The sequence below is a fragment of the Rhinatrema bivittatum genome, chromosome 3 (genome assembly GCF_901001135.1).
Source record: "Rhinatrema bivittatum chromosome 3, aRhiBiv1.1, whole genome shotgun sequence".
In the NCBI taxonomy this organism is placed as follows: Eukaryota; Metazoa; Chordata; class Amphibia; order Gymnophiona; family Rhinatrematidae; genus Rhinatrema; species Rhinatrema bivittatum.
The window spans coordinates 220,262,070-220,286,138 of record NC_042617.1 but is presented as its reverse complement, the minus strand read 5'-3'; the positions used below and the strand labels follow the sequence as shown (position 1 = coordinate 220,286,138).

Sequence of the window (24,069 nt, the reverse complement as noted above, 5' to 3'; positions counted from 1 at the left end):
ACCAAAACACCGATCTCAAGCTCACATAATAAAAAGATATCATTCCGTAAACCATGTCCTTCGGAGCAACTCTCCCTAGCCTTCAACAAAGTAACCGAAAACCTCGACCTAACTAACCCAGATACCGCTCTACTATCTTGGGACAAGTCCATCTCTAACATAGCCAATACCTTTGCCCCACCATCCACAAAATAATAACCCCTACACGTACCGAGAGAAAGCCATGGTACACCAATGAATTAAGAAAACTGAAGCAAGACCTCAGAGCCAAGGAACGTACCTGGCGCAAACAACCTACACCCACACACAAAATGGCCTACAAACATACATTACATACATACCGACAAGCAACCCTGCACGCCAAACGTAACTTCTACGCAGCAAAAATCCACAGCTACAAATTCAATCCTAACGCTTTATTCTCCTTCGTTGCAGATCTCACAAAATCTCCCTTTCCATCCTCCCAAGAAAAAAATAGTATAGAGAAATGTGAGAAACTAGCAGATTATTTTAAAAACAAAATCTCCCAAATTCTTACTCGGCTCCCCTCCAACCCTGCCCCCACAGACCCACTACCTATTGACAATAAAATTAATCTCAGCTCCCTTGACCTCACCTCCTCGAAGGAAGTTGAATCTATACTAAAGAAGATGTGACCAGCCACACATATCGCAGATGCCATCCCATCAAAAATTCTCCTCACCATTCCTTCCGCCATTGCTAAGCCAATAGTAGATATTATAAACTGCTCCATCACCACTGGGAAAGTCCCCGAACCACTGAAACTTGCCATCGTGAAGCCACTACTGAAAAAACCTACCCTCGACCACAATGACCCAGCAAACTACAGGCCCATTTCCAATCTGCCTTTTATTTCCAAAATCATGGAGAAGGTGGTTAACATGCAACTCACTGATTTCCTAGAAGAAAACAACATCTTACATCCCGCTCAATATGGCTTTCGTCAAGACCGAAGCACCGAAAAACTCCTGCTTGCAATAACTGACACCGTCCTCAAAGGCATGGACCACGGTCAATCATATATACTTGCCCTCCTTGATATCTCTGCCGCTTTCGATACCGTGAACCATCAAATCCTATTATCACGGTTAGCGGAGATAGGCATCTCAAATACAGCCCTATCCTGGTTCTCCTCATACCTTGACCACAGAAAGTACCTAGTCAAACTTGATAACTTTGAATCCGCTCACATTCCCCTCACACAAGGCATACCACAAGGCTCCTCTTTATCGTCCACCCTCTTCAATATATATCTACTCCCACTCTGCCACCTTCTCTCTAAACTAGGACTAAAATTTTTCTTATATGCAGACGACGTACAAATACTCATTCCCATTCGGAAATCCCTTACTGAAACCCTGCAATATTGGGAAACTTGCCTGACATCCATCAATTCTCTCCTCTCCAATATCCACCTTGCACTCAATGCCTCTAAAACAGAAATTCTTATCCTAACAAATCAATCAATCGACGCGATCCACCAAATGAATCAAAACGCCTCACAAGCTTACACACTACCACCCAGTGTCAGAGACTTAGGAGTTTCCCTTGACAATCAGCTAAGCTTCAAATCTCACATTAAATCACTGCTAAAAGGGGGCTTCTTTAAACTTCAAACCCTCAAAAAACTGAAGCCCCTCCTCCACGCCCACGACTTCCGCACTGTTATGCAAACCACCATACTATCTAAAATCGACTATTGCAACTCCCTTCTCATAGGTCTACCTGCCTCCACTATTAAACCCCTCCAAATCCTCCAAAATGCTATGGCTAGAATCTTAACAAACACCAGGAAAACTGACCACATCACTCCCATACTACAGGATCTCCACTGGCTCCCCATTTCCTACCGTTCCCAATACAAAACACTTACCATCCTCCATAACACATTATACAAAAACAACTCCCCCTGGCTTGAGGATATGCCACATTTCCGTCAAACTAATCGCCCCACCAGAAACTCCCTCGCTGGCACCCTTCAAACCCCCTCACTCAAAATTGGGCACCTTACCACTACCCGGGACAGAGCCTTCTCCATTGCGGGTCCTACCCTCTGGAACTCCCTTCCTGCTAAACTCCGCCTAGAACCGTCCCTGAGCCATTTCAAAAAAGGAATCAAGACATGGCTCTTTAAACAGGCATACCCCAACTCCTCCCAGTCCTAGTCAATGTCTTGTCTCGAACTTACTCAGCTCCCGCTCAGCCTACACACCCCCTCCTCAACCTCCCCTTCGCCATCCCAAAATAAATAAAATTCCCAGCTCCCCCCTCTCCCCTACCATTCTAGCTCCCTCACCTTCCCAGCTCCCCCCCTGCTCCCTCCCCCCACCCTTCCCCAGCACCCTGCTGCCTCTCCCCTACCCCTCCCCTCTCTTCCTACAAACAGCCTTTCCTTGAAAGTGCCATTGCCTTAACGTTCTCCTATACCCCTACCCCCTCCTCTCCTTTCCCCTCCTCGCTACCCCCTTCCCCTTCTCCCTGCCCCTACATTTAATATTATTATTGTAAATAATTTCATATGTTAAGTTCTTAAGGGTACATGCATCCTTTACATCCTGATGCATACCTACTCTTAACATGCATAATCATCATCCAGTTCGTTTTACAAAGTTGTATCCTTGCTCGTTGACTCTCTCTATCCTTGTTCCTAGTTCATTGTAATATCGTTGACTCTCTCTATCCTCGTTCATTGTAATTTCCTTTCTCAGTTAAATGTGAACCGACATGATGTGTCCTACGAATGCCGGTATATAAAAATTGTTAAATAAATAAATCATGCCAGAGCAAGGGCGACGTCCATCATCTACTAGGCGAAGTACCTTTCCTAGACACAGGCAAGCCGTCACGAGATCGTCACTACATGCCTGCCCTTCACGTTATGTCCTCAACCAGCAGGCGGCCGCAACTGCAGAAATGAGCCGAACTATCTCCCTGTAATGGTCAGGTAAAGAGACTCCGCATCCAAGTGCCAGATTGAGCGCGCCTCCCTGAAACTGGAAAGGATGATGCACTGCTTCCAGGTGCCCCCAGATGGCACTCAACTTGCCAGCTGGGGACTCCCCAGAATTCATGGCTAATTGACTGCTTTTCTGCGGAAAAGAGGAAGTTTGCTTACTGTAAACTGTTTTCTGTGGATAGCAGGATGAATTACCCATGTTGTCCCACCTGCCTCCCTGGATAGTCTCCACTCCAGTTCCATCTACAGCTTGGATAACAGACAAGCAAGCTGGAAATCACATGGTTTATAATACCCAACATGCACATGGGGCAAAGCTCTGTGTACTTTGAGGAGCTCCGCCACCTAGAGAACTGAAGGACGATTCCCAGAATTCATGGCCAATTCATCCTGGTATCCTCGGAAAACAGTTTACGGTAAGCAAACCTGCTCATATCGCAATGACAGAGAGAAGCATCTCTGAGGCATGGGTGGCGCTTTATGGGATGGCATAGAGTCCAACAGGATAAAGATCCTACATTAGACTAAATGCACAATCAAATCTTTATGGGTAGAAATCCCTTGTGTGTTGGGGAAGAGTATAGTGATAAGAGTATACTACCATCCACCTGGCCAAGATGGTGAGACGGACAGTGAAATGCTAAGAGAAATTAAGGAAACTAACCAAATTGGTAGTGCAGTAATGATGGGAGATATCAATTACCTTAATATTGACTGGGTAAATGTAATATCAGGACATACTAGAGATAAAGTTCCTGGATGGAATAAATGACAGTTTATGGAGCAATTGGTTCAGGAACAGACAAAGGGAGCAATTTTAGATCTAATTCTCAGTGGAGCACTGGATTTGGTGAGAGAAGTAACTGTGGTTGGGCCACTTGGCAAATTTGAATTAATGACTGGAAGGGGGACAGTAAGTAAATCCACGGCTGTAGAAAAAAACTGAAAGGAGCAACTACAAAGACTAAAAAGTGTGCAAGAGGTGTGGACATTAAAAAAAAAAAAAAAAAAAAGTGCGCAGTCCAAATGTATTCCACACATTGAGAAAGGTGGAAGGAAAGCAAAACAATTACTGGCATGGTTAAAAGGTGAAGTGAAAGAGGCTATTTTAGCCAAAAGATCTTCATTCAAAAATTGGAAGAAGGATCCAACAGAAGAAAATAGGATAAAGCATAATTGTTGGCAAGTTAAATGTAAGACATTGATAAGACAGGCTAAGAAAGAAGTTGGCCATAGGGGCGAAAACTCATAGTAAAACCTTTTAAAAATATATCCAAAGCAGAAAGCCTGCGAGGGAGTCAGTTGGACCGTTAAATGATCGAGGGGTTAAAGGGGCACTTAGGGAAGATAAGTCCATCATGGAAAGATTAAACGATTTCTTTGCTTCGGTGTTTACTGAAGATGATGTTGGGGAGATACCCGTTCCGGAGAAGACTTTCATGGGTAATGATTCAGATGAACTGAATCAAATCACAGTGAAACTAAAGGATGTTGTAGGCCTGATTGACAAACTGAAGAGTACTAAATCACCTGGATCGGATGGTATACATCCCAGGGTTCTGAAGGAACTAAAAAATGAAATTTTAGATCTATTAGTAAAAATGTGTAACCTATCATTAAAATCATCCATTGTACCTGAAGACTGGAGGGTGGCTAATGTAGCCCCAATATTTAAAAAGGGCTCCAGGGGCGATCCGGCAAACTACAGACCAGTTAGCCTGATTTCAGTGCTAGGAAAAATAGTGGCAAGTGTTCTAAATATCAAAATCACAGAACATATAGAAAAACATGGTTTAATGGAACACAGTCAGCATGGCTTTACCCAAGGCAAGTGCTTCTTCACTTTTTTGAAGGGGTTAATAAATATGTAGATAAAGGTGAACCGGTAGATGTAGTGTATTTGGATTTTCAGAAGGTATTTGACAAAGTTCCTCATGAGAGGCTTCTAAGAAAAGTAAAACTTCATGGGATAGGTGGCGATATCCTTTCGTGGATTACAAACTGGTTAAAGACAGGTAACAGAGTAGGATTAAATGATCAATTTTCTCAGTGGAAAAGGGAAAACAGTGGAGTACCTCAGGGATCTGTACTTGGACCGTTGCTTTTCAAATTATTTATAAATGATCTGGAAAGGAATATGACGATTAAGGTTATCAAATTTGCAGATGATACAAAATTATTCAGAGTAGTTAAATCACAAGCAAATTGTGATAAATTTCAGGAGAAACTTGTGAGACTGGAAAATTGGGTATCCAAATGGTAGATGAAATTTAATGTGGATAAGTGCAAAGTGATGCATATAGGGAAAAATAACCCATGCTATAGTTACACAATGTTAGGTTCCGTATTAGGAAAGAGATCTAAGCATCATAGTGGATAATACATTGAAATTGTCGTCTCAGTATGCTGCAGCAGTCAAAAAAATCAAACAATGTTAGGAATTATTAGGAAGGGAATGGTGAATAAAACGGAAAATGTCTTAATGCCTCTGCATTGCTCCATGGTGAGATCGCACCTTGAATACTGTATACAATTCTGGTCGCCGCATCTCAAAAAAGATATAGATGCAATGGAGAAGGTACAGAAAAGGGCAACCAAAATGATAAAGGGGATGGAACAGCTCCCCTGTGAGGAAAGACTAAAGAGGTTAGGACTTTTCAGCTTGGAAAAGAGACAGGTGAGGGTGGATATGATAGAGATCTTTAAAATCATGAGAGGTCTAGAAAGGGTAAATGTCCATCGGTTATTTACTTTTTCGGATAATAGGACTAGGTAGCACATTTAAAACTAATCAGAGAAAATTGTTTTTCACTCAACGCACAATTAAGATCTGGAGTTTGTTGCCAGGGGATGTGGTTAGTGCAGTTAGTGTAGCTGGGTTTAAAAAAGGTTTGGATAAGTTCTTTGAGGAGAAGTCCTTTACCTGCCGTTAATCAAGTTGACTTAGAAATTAGCCACTACTATTAATAGCATCAGTATCATGGGTTATACTTAGGTTTTGGGTTCTTGTAACCTGTTGGAAACAGGATGCTGGGCTTGATGCACCCTTGCTCTGACCCAGTATGGCAATTTATGTCCTTTAGTGTATCAACAAACTGGAGGACCTCCAGTATTTTGTGCCAGGCATCCTATTCAGTGAGGAACTGGAAGGAGATGGCCTCTGCCATAGCCCAGATGAAGCCCGCAAAGGAGAGATCCTCCAGGGGAGATTGATGCCTTTCTTCAGCAGAGACTGCTTGGAAAGAAGGTCGTTTGAGTGCTCCAAGGAAGACTCAGATGTGTCATCTTCCCAGGAATCATATGGGGGCTTCTCCTTGCTAAGGTCCCTTGGGGGCCGGTGTTGAGGGTCCCTGCACAAGCCTCTCTATTTTGGCATCGAGGGCACCATGGGCTTCGGCCCCGAACCCATCAATTGCACTCGGGGCATCAATGGTACCGATTTCCCTGAAGGAACAGGATTGGGGAACTTCAGCCATGGCACTAATGGCCCCCAGAGGCACTGCTGGCCACATGGATTCTTCCTCCTCCTCGGACCTAATAATGGGAATCGCTCCAGAGGGGGAGCATCAGTGGCTGCCAGGAAACCTATGGTCTCCTTGCGCCAGCTGCGTCGGAAATATGCCCAGAAGGATGTCTAGACGCTCTAGCAGGTGCGCCAGAGAGACTGTGCAGACTCTGGCACTGCATGAATACACCTCTGAGCTTGGATCACCAACTGCTGACCCCTGCCTTCCAACTCCTCCTGAAAGTCATAGAAACATAGAAATGACGGCAGAAGAAGACCAAACGGCCCATCCAGTCTGCCCAGCAAGCTTCACACATTTTTTTTCTCATACTTATCTGTTTCTCTTAGCTCTTTGGTTCTATTTCCCTTCCACCCCCACCATTAATGTAGAGAGCAGTGATGGAGCTGCATCCAAATGAAATATCAAGCTTGATTAGTTAGGGGTAGTAGGGGTAGTAACCGCCGCAATAAGCAAGCTACACCCATGCTTATTTGTTTTACCCAGACTGTGTTATTCAGCCCTTATTGGTTGTTTTTCTTCTCCCCTGCCGTTGAAGCAGAGAGCTATGCTGGATATGCATTGCAAGTGAAGTATCAGGCTTATTTGGTTTGGGGTAGTAACCGCCGTAACAAGCCAGCTACTCCCCGCTTTGTGAGTGCAAATCCTTTTTTCCACATTTCCTCTTGCTGTTGAAGCTTAGAGCGATGTTGGAGTCACAGTAACCATGTGTATGTTTATTGAATAAGGGTATTATCTCCAGGCAGTAGCCGTCATTCTGGCGAGCCACCCACTCTTCATTGACGGCCTCTTGACTTTATGGATCCACAGTGTTTATCCCACACCCCTTTGAAGTCCTTCACAGTTCTGGTCTTCACTACTTCCTCCGGAAGGGCATTCCAGGCATCTACCACCCTCTCCATGAAGAAATACTTCCTGACATTGGTTCTGAATCTTCCTCCCTGGAGCTTCAAATCGTGACCCCTGGTTCTGCTGATTTTTTCCCTATGGAAAAGGTTTGTCGTCTTTGGATCATTAAAACCTTTCAAGTATCTGAAAGTCTGTATCATATCACCTCTGCTCCTCCTTTCCTCCAGGTTGTACATATTTAGATTCTTCAATCTCTCCTCATAAGTCATTTGATGAAGACCTTCCACCTTTTTGGTCGCCCTTCTCTGGACCGCCTCCATCTTGTCTCTGTCTCTTTGGAGATACGGTCTCCAGAACTGAACACAATGCTCCAGGTGAGGTCTCACCAAGGACCTGTACAAGGGGATAATCACTTCCCTTTTCTTACTCGATATTTCTCTCTCTATGCAGCCCAGCATTCTTCTGGCTTTAGCTATCGCCTGTCACATTGTTTCGCCGACTTCAGATCATTAGACACCATCACCCCAAGGTCTCTCTCCTGCTCCGTGCACATCAGCCTTTCTCCCCCCATCGAATACAGTTCATTCGGATTTCCACTCCCCATATGCATGACTCTGCACTTCTTGGCATTGAATCTCAGCTGCCATATCTTCGACCACTCTTCCAGGTTCCTTAAATCTTGTCTCATTCTCTCCACTCCTTCCGGCGTGTCCACTCTGTTGCAGATCTTAGTGTCATCCGCAAAAAGACATACCTTACCTTCTATCCCTTCCGCAATGTCGCTCACAAAGATATTGAAAAGGACCGGTCCCAACACCGATCCCTGCGGTACACCGCTTCAAACCGCTCTCTCTTCAGAGAGAGTTCCATTTACCATCACACATTGTCTTCTCTCCTTCAACCAGTTTGCAATCCAGGCCACCACCTCGGCACTCACTCCTAAGCTTCTCATTTTATTCACCAGTCTCCTGTGTGGGACAGTGTCAAAAGCTTTGCTGAAATCCAAGTAGATGACATCGAGTGCTCTTCCTTGATCCAATTCCTTGGATACCCAGTCAAAAAGTCAATCAGATTTGTCTGATAGGATCTTCCAAAGGTGAATCCATGCTGCCTCTGGTCCAGCAATTCTCCCGACTGTAGATAGTTCACTATTCTCTCTTTCAACAGTGACTCCATTACTTTTCCCACCACCGAAGTGAAGCTAACCGATCTGTAGTTACCAGCCTCTTCTCTGTTCCCACTCTTGTGAAGCGGGACCACCACCGCTCTCCTCCAATCACTTGGCACCACTCCCGTTTCTAGGGATCTATTGAACAGGTCACACAGTGGACCCGCCAGCACATCTCTGAGCTCCCTCAGTATTCTGGGATGAACTTCATCAGGCCCCATGGCTTTGTCCACTTTCAGTTTCACCAGCTCTTCCCATACATTTTCTACTGTAAATGGAGTTACATCTACTCCATTCCCCTCCAGTTTCTTGTTAACTAGTGACTGTCCTTCTCCAGGGTCCTCTTTAGTGAACATATAACTGAAGTATTCATTTAATATTTCTGCCATTTCTTTGTCTCTCTCCACACATTGATCCTTTCCACCTTTCAATTTCAATATACCACTTTGAACTTTTCTCTTTTCACTGATGTATCTGAAAAATGTTTTGTTACCACCCTTTACCTCCTTGGCAATCATCTCTTCCGCTTGACTTTTTGCCATCTTGATTAATTTCTTTGTCTCTCAGTTCTACCAGATACAAATTCTCATCCCTATAACGGATACTACACAAAACTATGTCTTACTGGAATAAATGCCTCTCAACCATCAACAATCTACTCGCCAGCCTCAACCTGGTTTTAAACACTAACAAAACCGAAATCCTTATCATAGCACCCGAAAACTGTGTCCCGCCCACCTCCCTAACCTCCAGCAAATCTCCAGACACCTCCGGATACACCACCTCACCTCAAGTCAGAGACCTGGGTGTACTTCTAGACAACCGACTCAGCCTCAACAAATTCGTAAATAACACCACAAAAGAATGTTTCTTTAAATTACAAGTTTTAAAGAAACTAAAGCCACTTCTACTCTACAGAGACTTCCGCACGGTACTCCAAGCCATCATACTCCCGAAACTGGACTACTGTAATTCACTCCTTCTGGGCCTTCCCGCCTGCACCACCAAACCTCTCCAGATGGTCCTGAATGCCACGGCAAGAATTCTCAGAAACGCCAAAAAAAAGGATCATATCACCCCTATCCTCCAGCATCTCCATTGGCTTCCTATTAAATACAGGATTCAGTTCAAAACCAGCATGATGATACATAAGGCCCTACAACTTAACCTTCCATCTCCAGCTACACACTTCCAAAAAACCGACTAGAAGGGCATACCAGAACAGACTGATCACCCAACCTGCAAAATCCTCCCTGAGGAAACGCGCACTATCCACAGCGGGCCCGTCACTCTGGAACTCGCTACCACCAGACCTGCGCCTTGAACCTTGCCATACTACTTTTAAAAAGAAACTTAAGACTTGGCTCTTCATACAAGCATTCCCAGAGAGCTAAGAGCAGGAAGAACGACAATCTCAAATCAGTCACTGCCCCCCACCCCCACCCCTGCATACAAGTTCCTGAAGAAATCATTTACTGAAATTTAACTTATCATATATATTCTGTTCACTGGAGTTGCACGAACGCCCCCTTTGCGCCTTCATGCTGTTGTTCTGTTTACAGCAATAATGTAATTACTAATTGTTTTATTTTGTTTTAATTTGTTTTCTAATGGTTTTAATTGTTCTATATGTTCCATGTAAACCGCCATCCAGGCGATAGTTAATCATTTTCTTGTAAACCGGAGTGATATGTATATTATACAGGAACTTCCGGTATATAAAAGCCAAAAATAAATAAATAAATATTCTTCTTTGTGCTCCTCCTTTTGGGATCTTTTATATTTCTTGAATGCTGTTCTTTTAGCCTTTATTTTGTCAGCCACCTCCTTTGAGAACCAGATAGGTTTCATTTTTCTTTTGCTTTTCTTTACTTTTCTAACATGTAGATTAGTTGCCTTGGTAATTGCTCCTTTTAGATTGGTCCACTGTTGATCCACATCTCTCTCTTTCTCCCAGCCTTTTAGTTCTTCCTCCAGGTACTTCCCCATATTAGGTAGGTACTTCCCCATATAGGTAGGTACTTTCCCCTATAGGTAAGTCCGCTATAGTTAGGATGGAGGAGGAGGAGGGAGGTGTAGTCAGAGCCGCCGAAGAGGCTCGGTGTCTGTCATTGCACTCCGTGGGGAACGTCTTGGACTCCCAGGTCTGTAGAGGGATGGTGCCTCTTCCCCACCAGGTTGCTTCAGTGGCGGCACGGTAGCCACCGATGCTGCACCATTTCTCATTCTAGAGCCATGCACCGACGGCGACTGGTAATGGTGCTTGTGGGACTTCCCTCCGTGTTTGGCCCAGTCTTTCCGCAGAGTCGAGGAAGGTGAAGATCCTGAAGTCCTTGAATGCGACGACACCGAAGAGGGGCCTATCTCCAGCTCCTCTTTCATGAGAGGTACCTACCAGAGTGGTAGTGAGGGACAGTGTATCTAACGGCCCCCCTTGGCCTCTAGGTGTCGATACCCCGAGTGCTGGAATAGATGGATTAGACTTTCTGGCAAAAAGCTTTTCCATTTTATCCAGCTGGGCACGACTGCCTTTGGCTGTCATCTGGTCACAGAGATGGCAGCCTCGGACGTCTTGCAACGCCCCCAGGCAGAGGATACAGACCTCTTGTGGATCTATAATCAACATGGTCCGCGGGCACTGGGGGTATCAGTGAAAACCAGATGACACCATGAAAAATAGCCGGCAAGTGGTCGATGACAGCCACAGAGAGTCAGTTCATAGGGAATCGACCACACAAAGGAAAAAATTCAAACCCCTATCGCACACCGGATGGCATCAATCGAAAAAGAGGGACCCAGCGCTGAGAACGTCGAAAAACGACCGGGAAATAATGGTTTGAAAAATAAACTCAAAGCAGAGCTCCACTACCGCGAGGCAACTAAGTTGCAGAAAAAGAGACTGAAGAGGGACCCCGCATGGACATGTGGATAGTGGCATGCTGGGCATGCTCAGTGTGCCAGTCAAAGTTCTAGAAACTTTGACAAAAGTTTTCTGTGCCAGGCTGCATCTGATGTCATCCCATTTGTGAGGACTACCATTCTGCTTGTCCTAGGAGTACAATGTAATCCTGACCTTTGAAAAGGGCTCCATGGGTGATCCAGGAAATTATAGACTGGCAAGTTTGACTTCAGTACCAGGAAAAATTGTGGAAACTTCTAAAGAACAAAATCACAGAACATACAGAAAGACGTAGTTTAATGGGACCCAGCCTGCATGGATTTACACTGTGGAAATCTGCTACATTATGGATAATGGTGAACCAGTGAATATAGTGTATTTTGATTTTCAGAAGGCATTTCAAAGTCCCCAATGAGAAAATTTTAAAAAGTCATGGGATAGGAGGCAATGTCCTATCATGGATTGCAAAATGCTCAAAAGATAGGAAACACAGTAGGACTAAATGGTCAGTTTTCTCAGTAGATAAAGGTAAACAGTGGAGTACCTCAGACATCTGTACTGGTAACAGTGCTTTTTGATATGTATATAAATGATCTGGTGATCAATAGTGTAGACTTATATTAATTATTCCAAATTGTTAAATCATAAGTGGTTTGTGAAAAATTTCAGGACCACCTTGTGAGACTGAAAGACTGGACATTCAGATAGCAGATGAAATTTTATGTGAACAATTGCAAATTGATGCACATAGGGAAAAGTAACCCACACTGAAGTTGCACAATATTAGGTCCCATATTAGAAGTTACCTCCAAGGAAAATTATCTGGGCATTATAGTGGGCAGTACTTTGAAATCCTCAATTTAGTGTGTGATGGGGGTCAAAAAAGCAAAGTGTCATAATACCTTTGTATTGCTCCATGGTGAGACTGCACCTAGAATACCGTGTGCAGTTCTAGTTGCGGTATCTCAAAATGATATAGTTGCACTGAAAAAGGATACTGAGAAGGACAACCAAAATGATAAAAGGGATAGAACAGTTTGCTTATGAGGAAAGTCTAAAGAGGTTAGGGCTGTTCAGCTTGAAAAAGAGATGGCTGTGGAGGGGGATATGATAGAGGTCGATAAAATTATGAATGGAATAGAATGGATACATGTAAATCATAAGAATATGCCAACTAAGTCTATCCCATGTTACTGCTGCTAGTAATAGCAGTGGCTATTTTCTAAGTCAACTTAATTAATAGCAGGTAATGGACTTCTTCTCCAAGAACTTAGCCAATCCTTTTTTAAACCCAGCTACACTAACTGCACTAACCACATCCCCTGGGAACAAATTCCTGAGTTTAATTATGCGTTGAGTGAAAAAGAACTTTCTCCGATTAGTTTTAAATGTGCCACATGTTAACGTCATGGAGTGCCCCCTAGTCGTCCTATTATCCGAAAGAGTAAATAACCGATTCATATTTACCCATTCTAGACCTCTCATAATTTTAAACACTCCCTCAGCCGTCTCTTCTCCAAGCTGAAAAGTCCTAACCTCTTTAGTCTTTCCTCACAGGGGAGCTGTTCCATCCCCTTTATCATTTTGGTCGCCTTTCTCTGTACCTGTTATTTACTCTTTCAAAAAATACATAGGTTAGAGGACACTCCATGAAACTAATAAGTGTCACATTTAAAACAAATCAGAGAAAATTCTTTTTCACTCAATGCATGATAAAGCTCTGGAATTCATTGCTGGAAGATGTGGTTAAGGTAGTTAGCATAGTTGGATTTAAAAACGTTTTGAAGAAGTTCTAGGAAAAGCCCATAAACTGTTATCAACCAAGTAGACTTGAGGAAAGCTGCTTATTCACCACTGCACGTTTGCAGCATAGGATCTATTTACTGTTTGTGAGCCAGGTACTTGTGACATGGATTGGCTACTTTTGAAAAAGGTATTGGGCTTGATGGACCTGCAGTCTGACCCAGTATGGTATGTTCTTATGTTCTTAACTGTATCTAACTACTGGCAAGATCATGGGAAAGAAAAGGTAAGGCAAGCACAGACAGGGAACAAGTATAGTGCAAAAAGTTTGTTTCCATTAGGTAGCATCAGCGTGCAAGTCTCATAACTGCAATGTGGTGTAGTTTGGGTAAAACTGGAGGTAATGTATTCTATCCTGGTTGCTGTCTTGATATGTGATCAGATGCTAAGTTGAGTTCAGCTGCTTCTTTCCATCAGGGGCCTGTAAGGGTGCTTTGAAAAAGTTTTTTTTTTTTTTTAAGCCAAACTAGTTTGGTGACAGTGAAGAAATAAAGATAATTACAACAATGAGCTTGCACTGATCAGACTTGTAAAATCTATCCAAGCATACTGAAATGCTTCAATATGCTAAAGAATAAAAAGTATGCTAAGAGTCAGCAGTGAGTTTCATTTCTGCTTTTTGGACTCATTCTACAAGAGATTTTGTGATTTACAAGAATCCTATCACAGCATATGCGAAGTTCAATTATAATACCAATCAATTAGGAAAATGTTATGCAAACAAATTAACTCATTGGTGTGTAAATTAGAAGCGGCGACATATTTAACTATTGTATCACCAACATTCTCTGATACTGTTCCTGAATTGCCTTGCTAGTAATTGCACTCTCCTGGAATATCCCTTTTTCTTTTAGCTGCCAGTGCGGAGTATTTATTTACAGACCACGACAGGCCTGTGCTAGCATCAGGCTGATAATGTCACAGCTATGGCATGACCTCATAGGAAAAAGAGGGTGTGACCAGAGAGAATAAAAGTAATAACAAAATGGCTGTCAAAAAAAAAAAGAGGACATGGAATGACTAACCTAAGAAACAAGCTAAGGGAATAGTACTGCTGTTTTTATAAAAAAAAAAAAAAAAAAATGGAGTGTATGCTTTGACCAATTATTTTGTATTTTACCATTAACCTAATTTGCTTTCCTAATTTGTATCTGTGATGTCATTTTTCCATTCAGTAGCAAAGGATAGAACTTAGCTCTTTTTTGTCTTTCTTTTGCAGTTATGAGCCAGAGTTGTTTCCTGGTTTAATCTACAGAATGATAAAACCAAGAATTGTCCTGCTTATATTTGTTTCTGGGAAAGTTGTTTTAACTGGTAAGTTGGAAACTGTTTGTTTCATTCTTGGCTAGTGCATTTAAAACATGTCATGATCCCCGCCCCCCTCCCACACTGCTTGCTCTGGATTCCCCTCATTCTCTTCCACCCTTGCCCTTATTTTCTCCTCGCCCACTCCTTGTCCTTCATTCCCCTCTCTTCTTCTCACCCTTTTCTTGCCCTTATTCTTTTCTTTATCAGTCAATCACTCTTTGCCCTGCATCCTTATCTTTCTCCCCTCTGCTTTTCCAGCAGCCTTTCTCTCTCCCAGCCACTGCTCAGCAACAGGACCTCTCTCCCTGCCAGCCCCCATCCTAGCACTTCCCTCTCCTTACCCCTCTACTCAGCAGCATCCGTGCCTATGTCCCACCAATCCCCCTGTCCAGCAGAAGCAGCAGCCCCCTCTTTGTTTTGCCCAGCACCAACCCTCTCCCCTTTTCACTCTCTTCGCTCTCCTACATGTTGCAATAGCTGCAGAAACTTGAAATAAAATCCTATTGGAATCTGTGAGTCGTCATGCGCCCACAGCCTTGACCCTTCTCCTGACTGGCTGGGTTCTCCCAGGACAGGTTTGGGAACCACTGCTCTTGGTGAATCTTCAGCCTTGTACATCCCCTAACTTCAGACCCTCCCCTGAGATTTAGATAATTAAACTCTACAATCATTATGTCCTCATCACATCCCTTCCCAGAACAATCCTGTAAAATTACATAATTAAACTTAATGCTTTTAAATATTAAACTTTGTTTTTTGTGCGTATATGTCTGTCTATGCACACACGTACATATCGATATAAAGATGTCTATTGCACACCCACATATTTAGTAATACAAATAGGTTTCAGAAATTGTCACAGTGTCTGAGTGTCATCTGATTTTTAAGGATAACTTGCAATAAAAAGAAACAAGAAATATTTAAACTTATCAATTAACAGAAATACATACTGTATTTTGGAAAGTAATCTCTGAAATGGATGACTAAGCTGAACTGAGATGTTTCCCTTTACTACTCAAAATACAAAGAAATTTAAAATTGTTATCACAGCAGAAACAGGGACTGAAATACCCTCCATTATAATGGCATTCTGTGAAATATCACAAAATCCTGAAAAAAAAAAAATCACACAGACCCTATCTAGCAACTCTGTCATCCCGAAACATCATGAACTCCAGAACTCGAACAGCAGCAACTTTTTATGAAAAGGTAAGGTGACTAAGCGAGTCAGCTTTACTCAGTCTCCATCAGCTGGTAGAGGTGCATAACCCACTTTGTGGATTGGATTGGCTTGGCTTCTTTAGAGGAAAGAAAATTCTCCCAGGACAAGCAGGATGGTAGTCCTCACAGATGGGTGACATCATCAGATGGAGCCCTGTCACAGAACACTTTGATTGGCACCCTGAGCATGCTTAGCATGGCACTAACCCCGTAGCTGCACGGGGTCCCCCTTCAATCTCTTTTTTTTCCGCGCAGCAGTTGCCTCGTGGTTTTTAGGAGCTCCGGGAGATTTTTTTCTCGCACCTTTCCTCACGGAAATTTTGAAGTTTATCTTCACTTTCTTCCTTTCCTGGGGTCCCCCATTGCGCACAGACTCCTCCGCTTGCTAAGTCTGTTCCGCGTTTTGTGGTCTGTTCTGGCAGTATCCCTTTCGGTGTCCGACAGCCACCAACCGTGCGCTGCTTTTTCCGACCATGGTGACCGGTTTTCGGAAGTGCCCCAAATGTCCGCGGACTATGTCCATAACTGACTCTCACGATGTCTGTGATTTGTGCCTTGGGCATTCCTACGACGTCCGTCGATGTCAGAGTTGCGCACAGATGACCCCCAAAGGGGCCCGCACATCCGACTGGGAAAAGATGGAGCACTTGTTTGCTTCAAAACAATCTGCTTCATCAACCTCAGTGCAGGACGTGCCGAGTCGAGGAGGTCCATCTACCTCGGATCCTTCTCTGTTGACATCCCACCAGGAGGACTGTGGAGCGAGTGACCGTCCGACACTGACATTGACTGATTTCAAGACCTCTGCATCATCGTCCTCTGTGCTGGAGAAAGACCGGGTCGAGCACCGTGGGAAACACCGGCACAGACATGCATCCCCGTCCGGTACCAGCACAGACACCGTAGCGGCATCGGCCTCGACCGAATCACTTCCGAAGAGGGCCTGGGGAGAGGAGCTCCCGTCCTCCTCTGGACCCGGGACCCCGAGGCGTTCCCCACAGACATCTGAGCAATAAGATACAGTTCAGGATCGCCTCTCAAATCAAGTTATCCTGATCCAGACGGACAACCAGATGGCCATATGGTACATCAACAAACAAGGGGGCATGGGCTCCTTCCTTCTGTGTCAGGAAGCTGCGCAGATATGGGCAGAAGCTCTCTCCCATTCGATGTACCTCAGAGCCACCTGGTTGCTAGGAGTGGACAATGTGTTGGCAGACAAGCTGAGTCGCATCTTTCAACCGCACGAGTGGTCTCTCAACCCGTCGGTGGCGAGCTCCATCTTCCAACAATGGGGATATCCTCAGATAGACCTCTTTGCGTCCCTTCAAAACCGCAAAGTAGAGAACTTCTGCTCTCTCATTCGCAGCAAACACTCACAGCCCAGAGACGCATTCTCCCTCTCGTGGACAACCGGTCTACTTTATACATTCTTTCCACTTCCTCTTCTCTCAAAGACTCTCGTGAAGTTACGTCAGGACAAGGGAACTATGATCCTGATAGCACCTCACTGGCCACGCCAAGTGTGGTTTCCAATACTGCAGGATCTCTCCATTCGCAGGTGCATTCCCTTAGGAACGGACCCGCTCCTGATCACTCAAAACGACGGGTGCCTCCGCCATCCCAATCTTCACGCCTTGTCCCTGACGGCATAGATGTTGAAAGGTTAATCCTTCAGCCATAATCTTTCTGAACCAGTCTCCCGTGTCTTGATTGCTTCACGGAAGCCTTCCACGAGAAAAGCTTACTCTTACAAATGGAGCAGGTTCACGACATGGTGCTCTTCTCAGTCCCTTGACCCCTTTACCTGTCCAATCACGAAGTTTTTGGACTATCTCTGGCATTTATCAGAGTCCGGTCTAAAAACTTCTTCCATTAGGATGCATTTCAGTGCGGGAGCCGCCTTCCATAAAGGTATCGGGGATGTTCCTATATCAGTACAACTCCTTGTAACACGTTTTCTAAAAGGCTTGCTTCACCTCAAGCCTCCACTGTGTCCTCCGGCCCCTTCTTGGGACCTTAACCTGGTTTTGGGTCGGCTCATAAAACCGCCATTCGAGCCTCTTCACTCCTGTAAACTTCGATATCTCACATGGAAAGTGATTTTTCTTTTGGCAATCACTTCAGCTCACAGAGTTAGTGAATTACAGGCCCTAGTTACCTATCCGCCTTACACTAAACTTCTGCAGGACCGGGAGGTACTCCGCACTCACCGTAAATTCTTACCTAAGGTAGTCTCGGATTTTCACCTCAATCAATCCATCATACTACCTACCTTTTTTCCCAGGCCCCATTCCAACCCAGGAGAGCAGGCTCTGCATACCCTAGACTGTAAACGGGCTCTAGCCTTCTATCTAGACCATACAGCTGCCCACAGGAAGAGCACTCGATTGTTCGTCTCTTTCCATCCTAACAAATTAGGGCAGCCTGTGGGTAAGCAGACTCTCTCCTCCTGGTTAGCGGACTGCATATCCTTTTGCTATCAGCAAGCGGGCATTCCATTTCAAGACCGTGTTAAAGCACACTCTGTGAGGGCCATGGCGACTTCAGTAGCACACCTACGATCTGTACCACTTCCTGACATTTGCAGGGCTGCCACCTGGAGTTCTCTCCACACCATTGCAGCCCACTATTGCTTGGACAAAGCCGAAAGACAAGATTCCATCTTCGGCCAGTCTGTCCTTCATAACCTGTTTACAACGTGACGTACCAACACCCTTCCGCCTGCCCGGTGGGGTTCAGGATGCCCTCTACCAAATTCTATCCTAGTTGTTGTGCCTGTTGCACGCCTTTGGGTACATTTGGTGCATGCTCGGACATCCTCAGCTCGGTACTCACCCATATGTGAGGACTACCATCCTGCTTGTCCTGTGAGAAAGCAAATGTTGCTTACCTGTAACAGGTGTTCTCACAGGATAGTAGGATGTTAGTCCTCATGAAACCGCCCACTGCCCCGTGGTGTTGGGTTCATAACGTTTTCTTATTTTATTTTCGGCACTGCCTGTAGCGTTTACACAAGACTGAAGGGGGACCCCTGCTGGCTGCAGGGTTAGTGCCATACTGAGCATGCCCAGTAGGGGCCAGTCAAAGTTCTGGAAACTTTGACAAAAGTGTTCCGTGATTGGGCTCCATCCTGTGATGTCACCCATATGTGAGGACTAACATCCTGCTGTCCTGTGAAAACACCTGTTACAGGTAAGCAACATTTGCTGTATCTGATATATCCCTCTAAGGATTGAGTTGCTGTGTGCAAAAGGTTTTACTCTCATTATCCTATGAGCATTACTTTGTTATGCAAAAAACCTATCAATTTATGCTGACAGCAACCCAGTCCTTAGAGGGAACATTGGTAGCAAAACAGAAACAAACTTTCTCTCTCACACACACACTCACACTCACACACATACTTTAACACGCTTTTGCATACTCACTCAAACTCTTTCACACACATTCATGCTCATTCTCACTCTCACATGCTCACTATCATTCACTCCCCAGACTCTCATGCACATTCACTCAGTTCTCCTCTTCCACATACACTCCCTCATCTCAATATCTGCAAACTCTTTGAGAAGTAACACAAACCCTTCTAGAACTCAAACAGTAGCAGCCTTATCTATGTAATGAAAACAATGTAAATATTATACCATGCCCTAGAACATTAACTACCACCACCTACTGGATTTTACAGAACAAGCCATGCTGCTATAAAGCCCTACAGAAAAAGTAATGCCAGCAGAAATACTGCACCTCAGTTACACATGCAGAACATATAGACCCTTACCTAATACAGAATAAGTGACTACAAATTAGAACAGAAAAATGCAGGCAAAAATAAGATGGAAAGCCCAAGATACCAGATTCTGAACAGTGGAATACTGAAGAAAGAACACAAATCAAATATGTAATGCACAATCCCAAAGATAATATATGCCAATTACTAAAAATTCTAACTACATCTTTTTAACCTTTGTCTGATCTTATTTTTTAGTAGAAGACAATATACTTTTATTGTAGTAGATTGTTTGAAATGTTTTTATTAGTTAACCTTTGAGTACTTGTTATATTTTGTCTGTCTAGGTATTCATTGTTTATATACAGTATATTATGCCCTTGTTTGAAAGTATTTATTTTGATGTTTAATGACTTTGATGTTCATCACTTTGGTCAATGATACATTGATGTAAGCAATTAAGAAATGTAAATATACAAAAAAAAAATCACCTTTGTTCATGTCACGTTTGGTAAAGCTGTTTGAACAGCAATTAAGCTGTTAGCAGAGTCAGTTATTTATAAAATCTTTCTGCATAGTGTGGTTATGAATTGGGAGAGGGTAAAAAATGAGATGGGAAGCTTTATCTAATGACAAGAGGAAAGAGTGCTTCTCCCAGTACAAGCAGGATGGTAGTCCTCACATGTGGGTGACATCATCAAGTGGAGCCCTGGCACCAACCCTGCAGCCACCATGGGTCTCCCTTTAGTCTCTCTTTTTTTTCCACGCAGAAGTTGCGTCACGGTTAGGAGCTCTGTGAGATTTTACCTCACAACTTTTCCTCACAGCACTTTGAAGATTATCTTCATTAAAATCACCCTCCCTGGGGTCCCCCATTGAATGTTTCCTCCGATGTCCGGTAAGTGCATTCCCTGTGTTCTGCGGTCTATTCCCGGCGGCACTCTTTCGGTTACCGACGGTCATCGACCGCACGCGTGCCAAATTTTTTCCATGGCGACAGGTTTTCGAAAATGCCCCGAGTGTCTGAGGACAATGTCCATAACGGACCCACATGACATTTGTGTGTTGTGTTTAGGATCCTCATACGACGTCCATCGGCGCTCAAAATGTGCACAAATGACCCCAAAGGAAAGGCGTGCTCGTTGGAGAAAATGCAGCAGCTCTTTAGTCCCAAAGATGCTGCTTCATCATCTCCAACACAGCCACAACCTTCCAAAGAGGGTCCTTCAACATCGAAGATGCCGAGCAAACACCGTATCGGAGCAGGTGTCCAGCAGTCACTGACCCCCTCATAGAGATCAGCTTCTTCATCCTCTGCAGCGGGGAAAGGCCGAGCCGAGCACCAGGGGAAACAGTCACAGCACCGGCGCGATCCCATGTCCGGTGCCAGCACCAATTCTGCGGGGGCTTCAATGGCCATCGAGCCACCTGCAAAGAAGACCCGGGGAGAGGAGCCCCCATCCTCCTCTGGACCCGGGTAACCGAGGCGTTCCCCATTGATATCGGTGCCGGGTACTGAAATTAGGCTGCAGAGAAATTTTAAAAATATTCAAAACAAATCTGAAAACCTGGCTCTTTAAACAAGCTTTTTATAAAGAGAAGGAGAAAAACAGCTGATTAACAAGGACGCACCAATATTGAAGTTGTTACTTATAACATACAAATGCATATTAATGTTAAATACAAACCGCCTAATTTGGTCCCAATATACAAGCTTATCTTACACACATAGTTTATTGTATTAAAATGTTACCGTACTATGATGGCACATGATCAAGTTGTAATCTATACCACTCCTTTTATCGTGCCTTACTGTAAACCATTGTGATGGTTATCTAACGACTGTATAGAAGAATTTTTAAATAAAATAAAATAAATAAATCTCCACAGATCACTGTGGAAACATCAGTAATGCCTAGCCTGCCTCCTACCCCAGGGACAGTGCTTTCAATGCCAGCCTTAAAGGGGGAATTGGACGTAATGGTCCAGGAGGCAGTATTTAAAGCCCTCCAGGGCTTTCCGTTGCCATCGGTGCCGGCTCTCATACAGACACCGCAGTTGGAGCACTCTGCACCAGTTTTTGAGCACCTAGATGCGTTCATCGGTGCCATGTGGACTCCTTCTATGCCATTGGACCTGTTGGCATAGACTCATCCATCCATGCTTCCGCAAGTCCCGATCCCCATGCCGGGTTCCTCAGAGGACGATGAAACGGTACCCGGACACACCACTCCATGGAAGCCACCGAGGCTGGAGCCGATACCTGGGCCATCGGGAATATCGATGCCTAAACTTACCTCGTCGTTTCCAAACCATCGATGCCAAAACCGTGTCCTTCGATGCTAGCACCGGATCCACGGATGCAGCCGCAACCTCCATCGAAGCCATCCCATCACCGATTGAGGCCTTCTCACCCTCTCGAGTTTGATGTGCTTCTTTCCTCAGGAGATTCACAAGGACAAGGGGAAAGTCCCTATGATCCCTGGGAAAATGATTCCACCGATGACTCCTTGCATACTTCCGAGGACCTGCTCTCAGAGCCCTCATCCCTGGAAAAAGGCGACGATCTCATCCAGAAGACCTCTCTTTTGCAAGTTTTGCGAGGGAGATGTCTGAAACCATTCCATTTTCTTTGGCTACAGAGGTAGACGCTCGCCACCAGATGTTGGAGGTGCTACAATTTGTAGATCCTCCAAAAGAAGTAATGGCGATACTAGTGCACGAAGTGCTTCTTGACCTCCTGCACTGCCTCTGGGAGCACCCAGGTACAGTACCTCCAGTCAATAAGAAGACTGACGCTACTTACCTGGTCCAGCAGGCCCCAGGTTTCTAAAAAAGTCAGCTCTCTCACCAATCTGTAGTGGTGGAGTCAGCGCAGACAAAAGCCAAAAGATCAAGGCCACATTCTTCTTCTCCTCCTGGTAAGGACTAGAAGGCACTGGATACATTAGGACGCAAAGTCTTTCAGGGATCCATGTTGATAGCGCGGATAGCTGACTATCAACTATACATGGCCCAGTACAGTAGGACTCTCTGGAAGCAAGTACAAATATATAAGTGCCTACCTAAACAGTTGGACTTCACCCTGTAGTCCAGCTGTTTCCATTTTAACGTTTAGCCACACACATAAACTCAGGCTCTTAACACCTCTACCAAGAAACCGTAACAGTGTGAGCCTTTTTTCATACGACACTCCTTCCTACCTCATGCCAATTTCTGGCGCACACATTCAAACCACTAGTGACCCGACTCAATGAACAGTTCCAGCCTTAGGATGGTCTTGCATCCCTCTGTTGAGAGCAGAAACATCTACCGATAAAATTAATCGGCCATCTCTTCTTGTGTCCCCTCTGAACTGCAAAATGAATGATTCTGCTCTCAACACAGAGATGGCAGACCACCATCCATAGACACCTTAACTCTTCCTTGGAAACTAGGTCTGGTATAGATGTACCCTCAGACACCACTCATAGCAAGACATTCGTGGATCTACAACACACAAAAGGCCCCATGATATTCATGGGCCTCTTCAGAAAGTGCCACATGACAACTGGTACACTCTCTATGGCAGATCTTTCAACTCTAGTTTCCAGTCTCCTCTGAAGTTACTTCACTACCATTAATTACATTTCACACCAGAGATGGGATAATCCATACCGGTTCAATCCCGGGTGAGGTATTTCATCAGAAGCTTATCTACATAACCTAATAGTTCTGTGCACTCACCTATATTCCTTCTTCGGGTGTTACCTGATTACAATCAGAATCCAGCTATCCACTTCAAGGACTTACACTCACTAGTGATCGTCCTTTACACACTTGAACTGTAAAATACAGCTTGCATTTCTATGCAAGTTCTACAGTCCACGTGAAATCCACCAGACTGTCTCTTTCTTAAAGCAAACCTATGAGTACGGTGGCTATGACACCTTCCTTCACTTGCTTCAGACAATGCACAGAACCATAACAGCATTAGTAGCACACTATCGTTAAATACTGACTGACTGTACCAGTGGGTCTGTTACACGAAGTTATCTTCATTCCTTCGCAGCCCACTATTACCTAGACGATGCCTGACTGTACAACAGAATTTCTTCCACATGGAAACTCAACTCGTACTACCATGGCCCGTTCTATTTCAAACTGACTCATAGTTACCAACAGTACCCCAGTTGAGTGAGTCATGAGCCAGTCTGTAGCTTGCTATTCACCCACAACTGAGGACTACCATCCTGCTTGTCCTGGGAGAAAACAGTTACTTACCTGTAACAGGTGTTCTCCCAGGACAGCAGTATGTAGTCCTCACGAAACCTGCCCGCCACCCTGCGGAGTTGAGTTGATTTATGTTTTCTTATTTTATATTTTCGCTCATACTTTTTGCTACAAAGGAGACTGAAGGGGGACCCCTGGTGGCTGCAGGGTTGGTGCCATGCTGGGCATGCTCAGTGGCCCAGTCAAAGTTTCTAGAAACTTTGACAAGTGTTCCGTGACAGGGCTCCACCTGATGTCACCCACATGTGAGGACTACATTCTGCTGTCCTGGGGAATCACCTGTTACAGGAAAGCAACTCTGCTTAATCAAATGAG

At 44.4% G+C, this 24,069-nt stretch overlaps 1 protein-coding gene across 2 annotated transcripts in view; it reads left to right on the top strand.

The window, feature by feature from the left end:
- TBP (TATA-box binding protein) overlaps positions 1–24,069 on the top strand; it is a 247,487-nt gene that overhangs the window by 212,466 nt on the left and 10,952 nt on the right. For both annotated transcript variants that reach the window (XM_029594207.1, XM_029594205.1), the window contains exon 7: positions 14,440–14,534. In XM_029594207.1, coding sequence (XP_029450067.1) covers positions 14,440–14,534 — 95 coding nt within the window. The remainder of the gene's footprint in view (positions 1–14,439; positions 14,535–24,069) is intronic.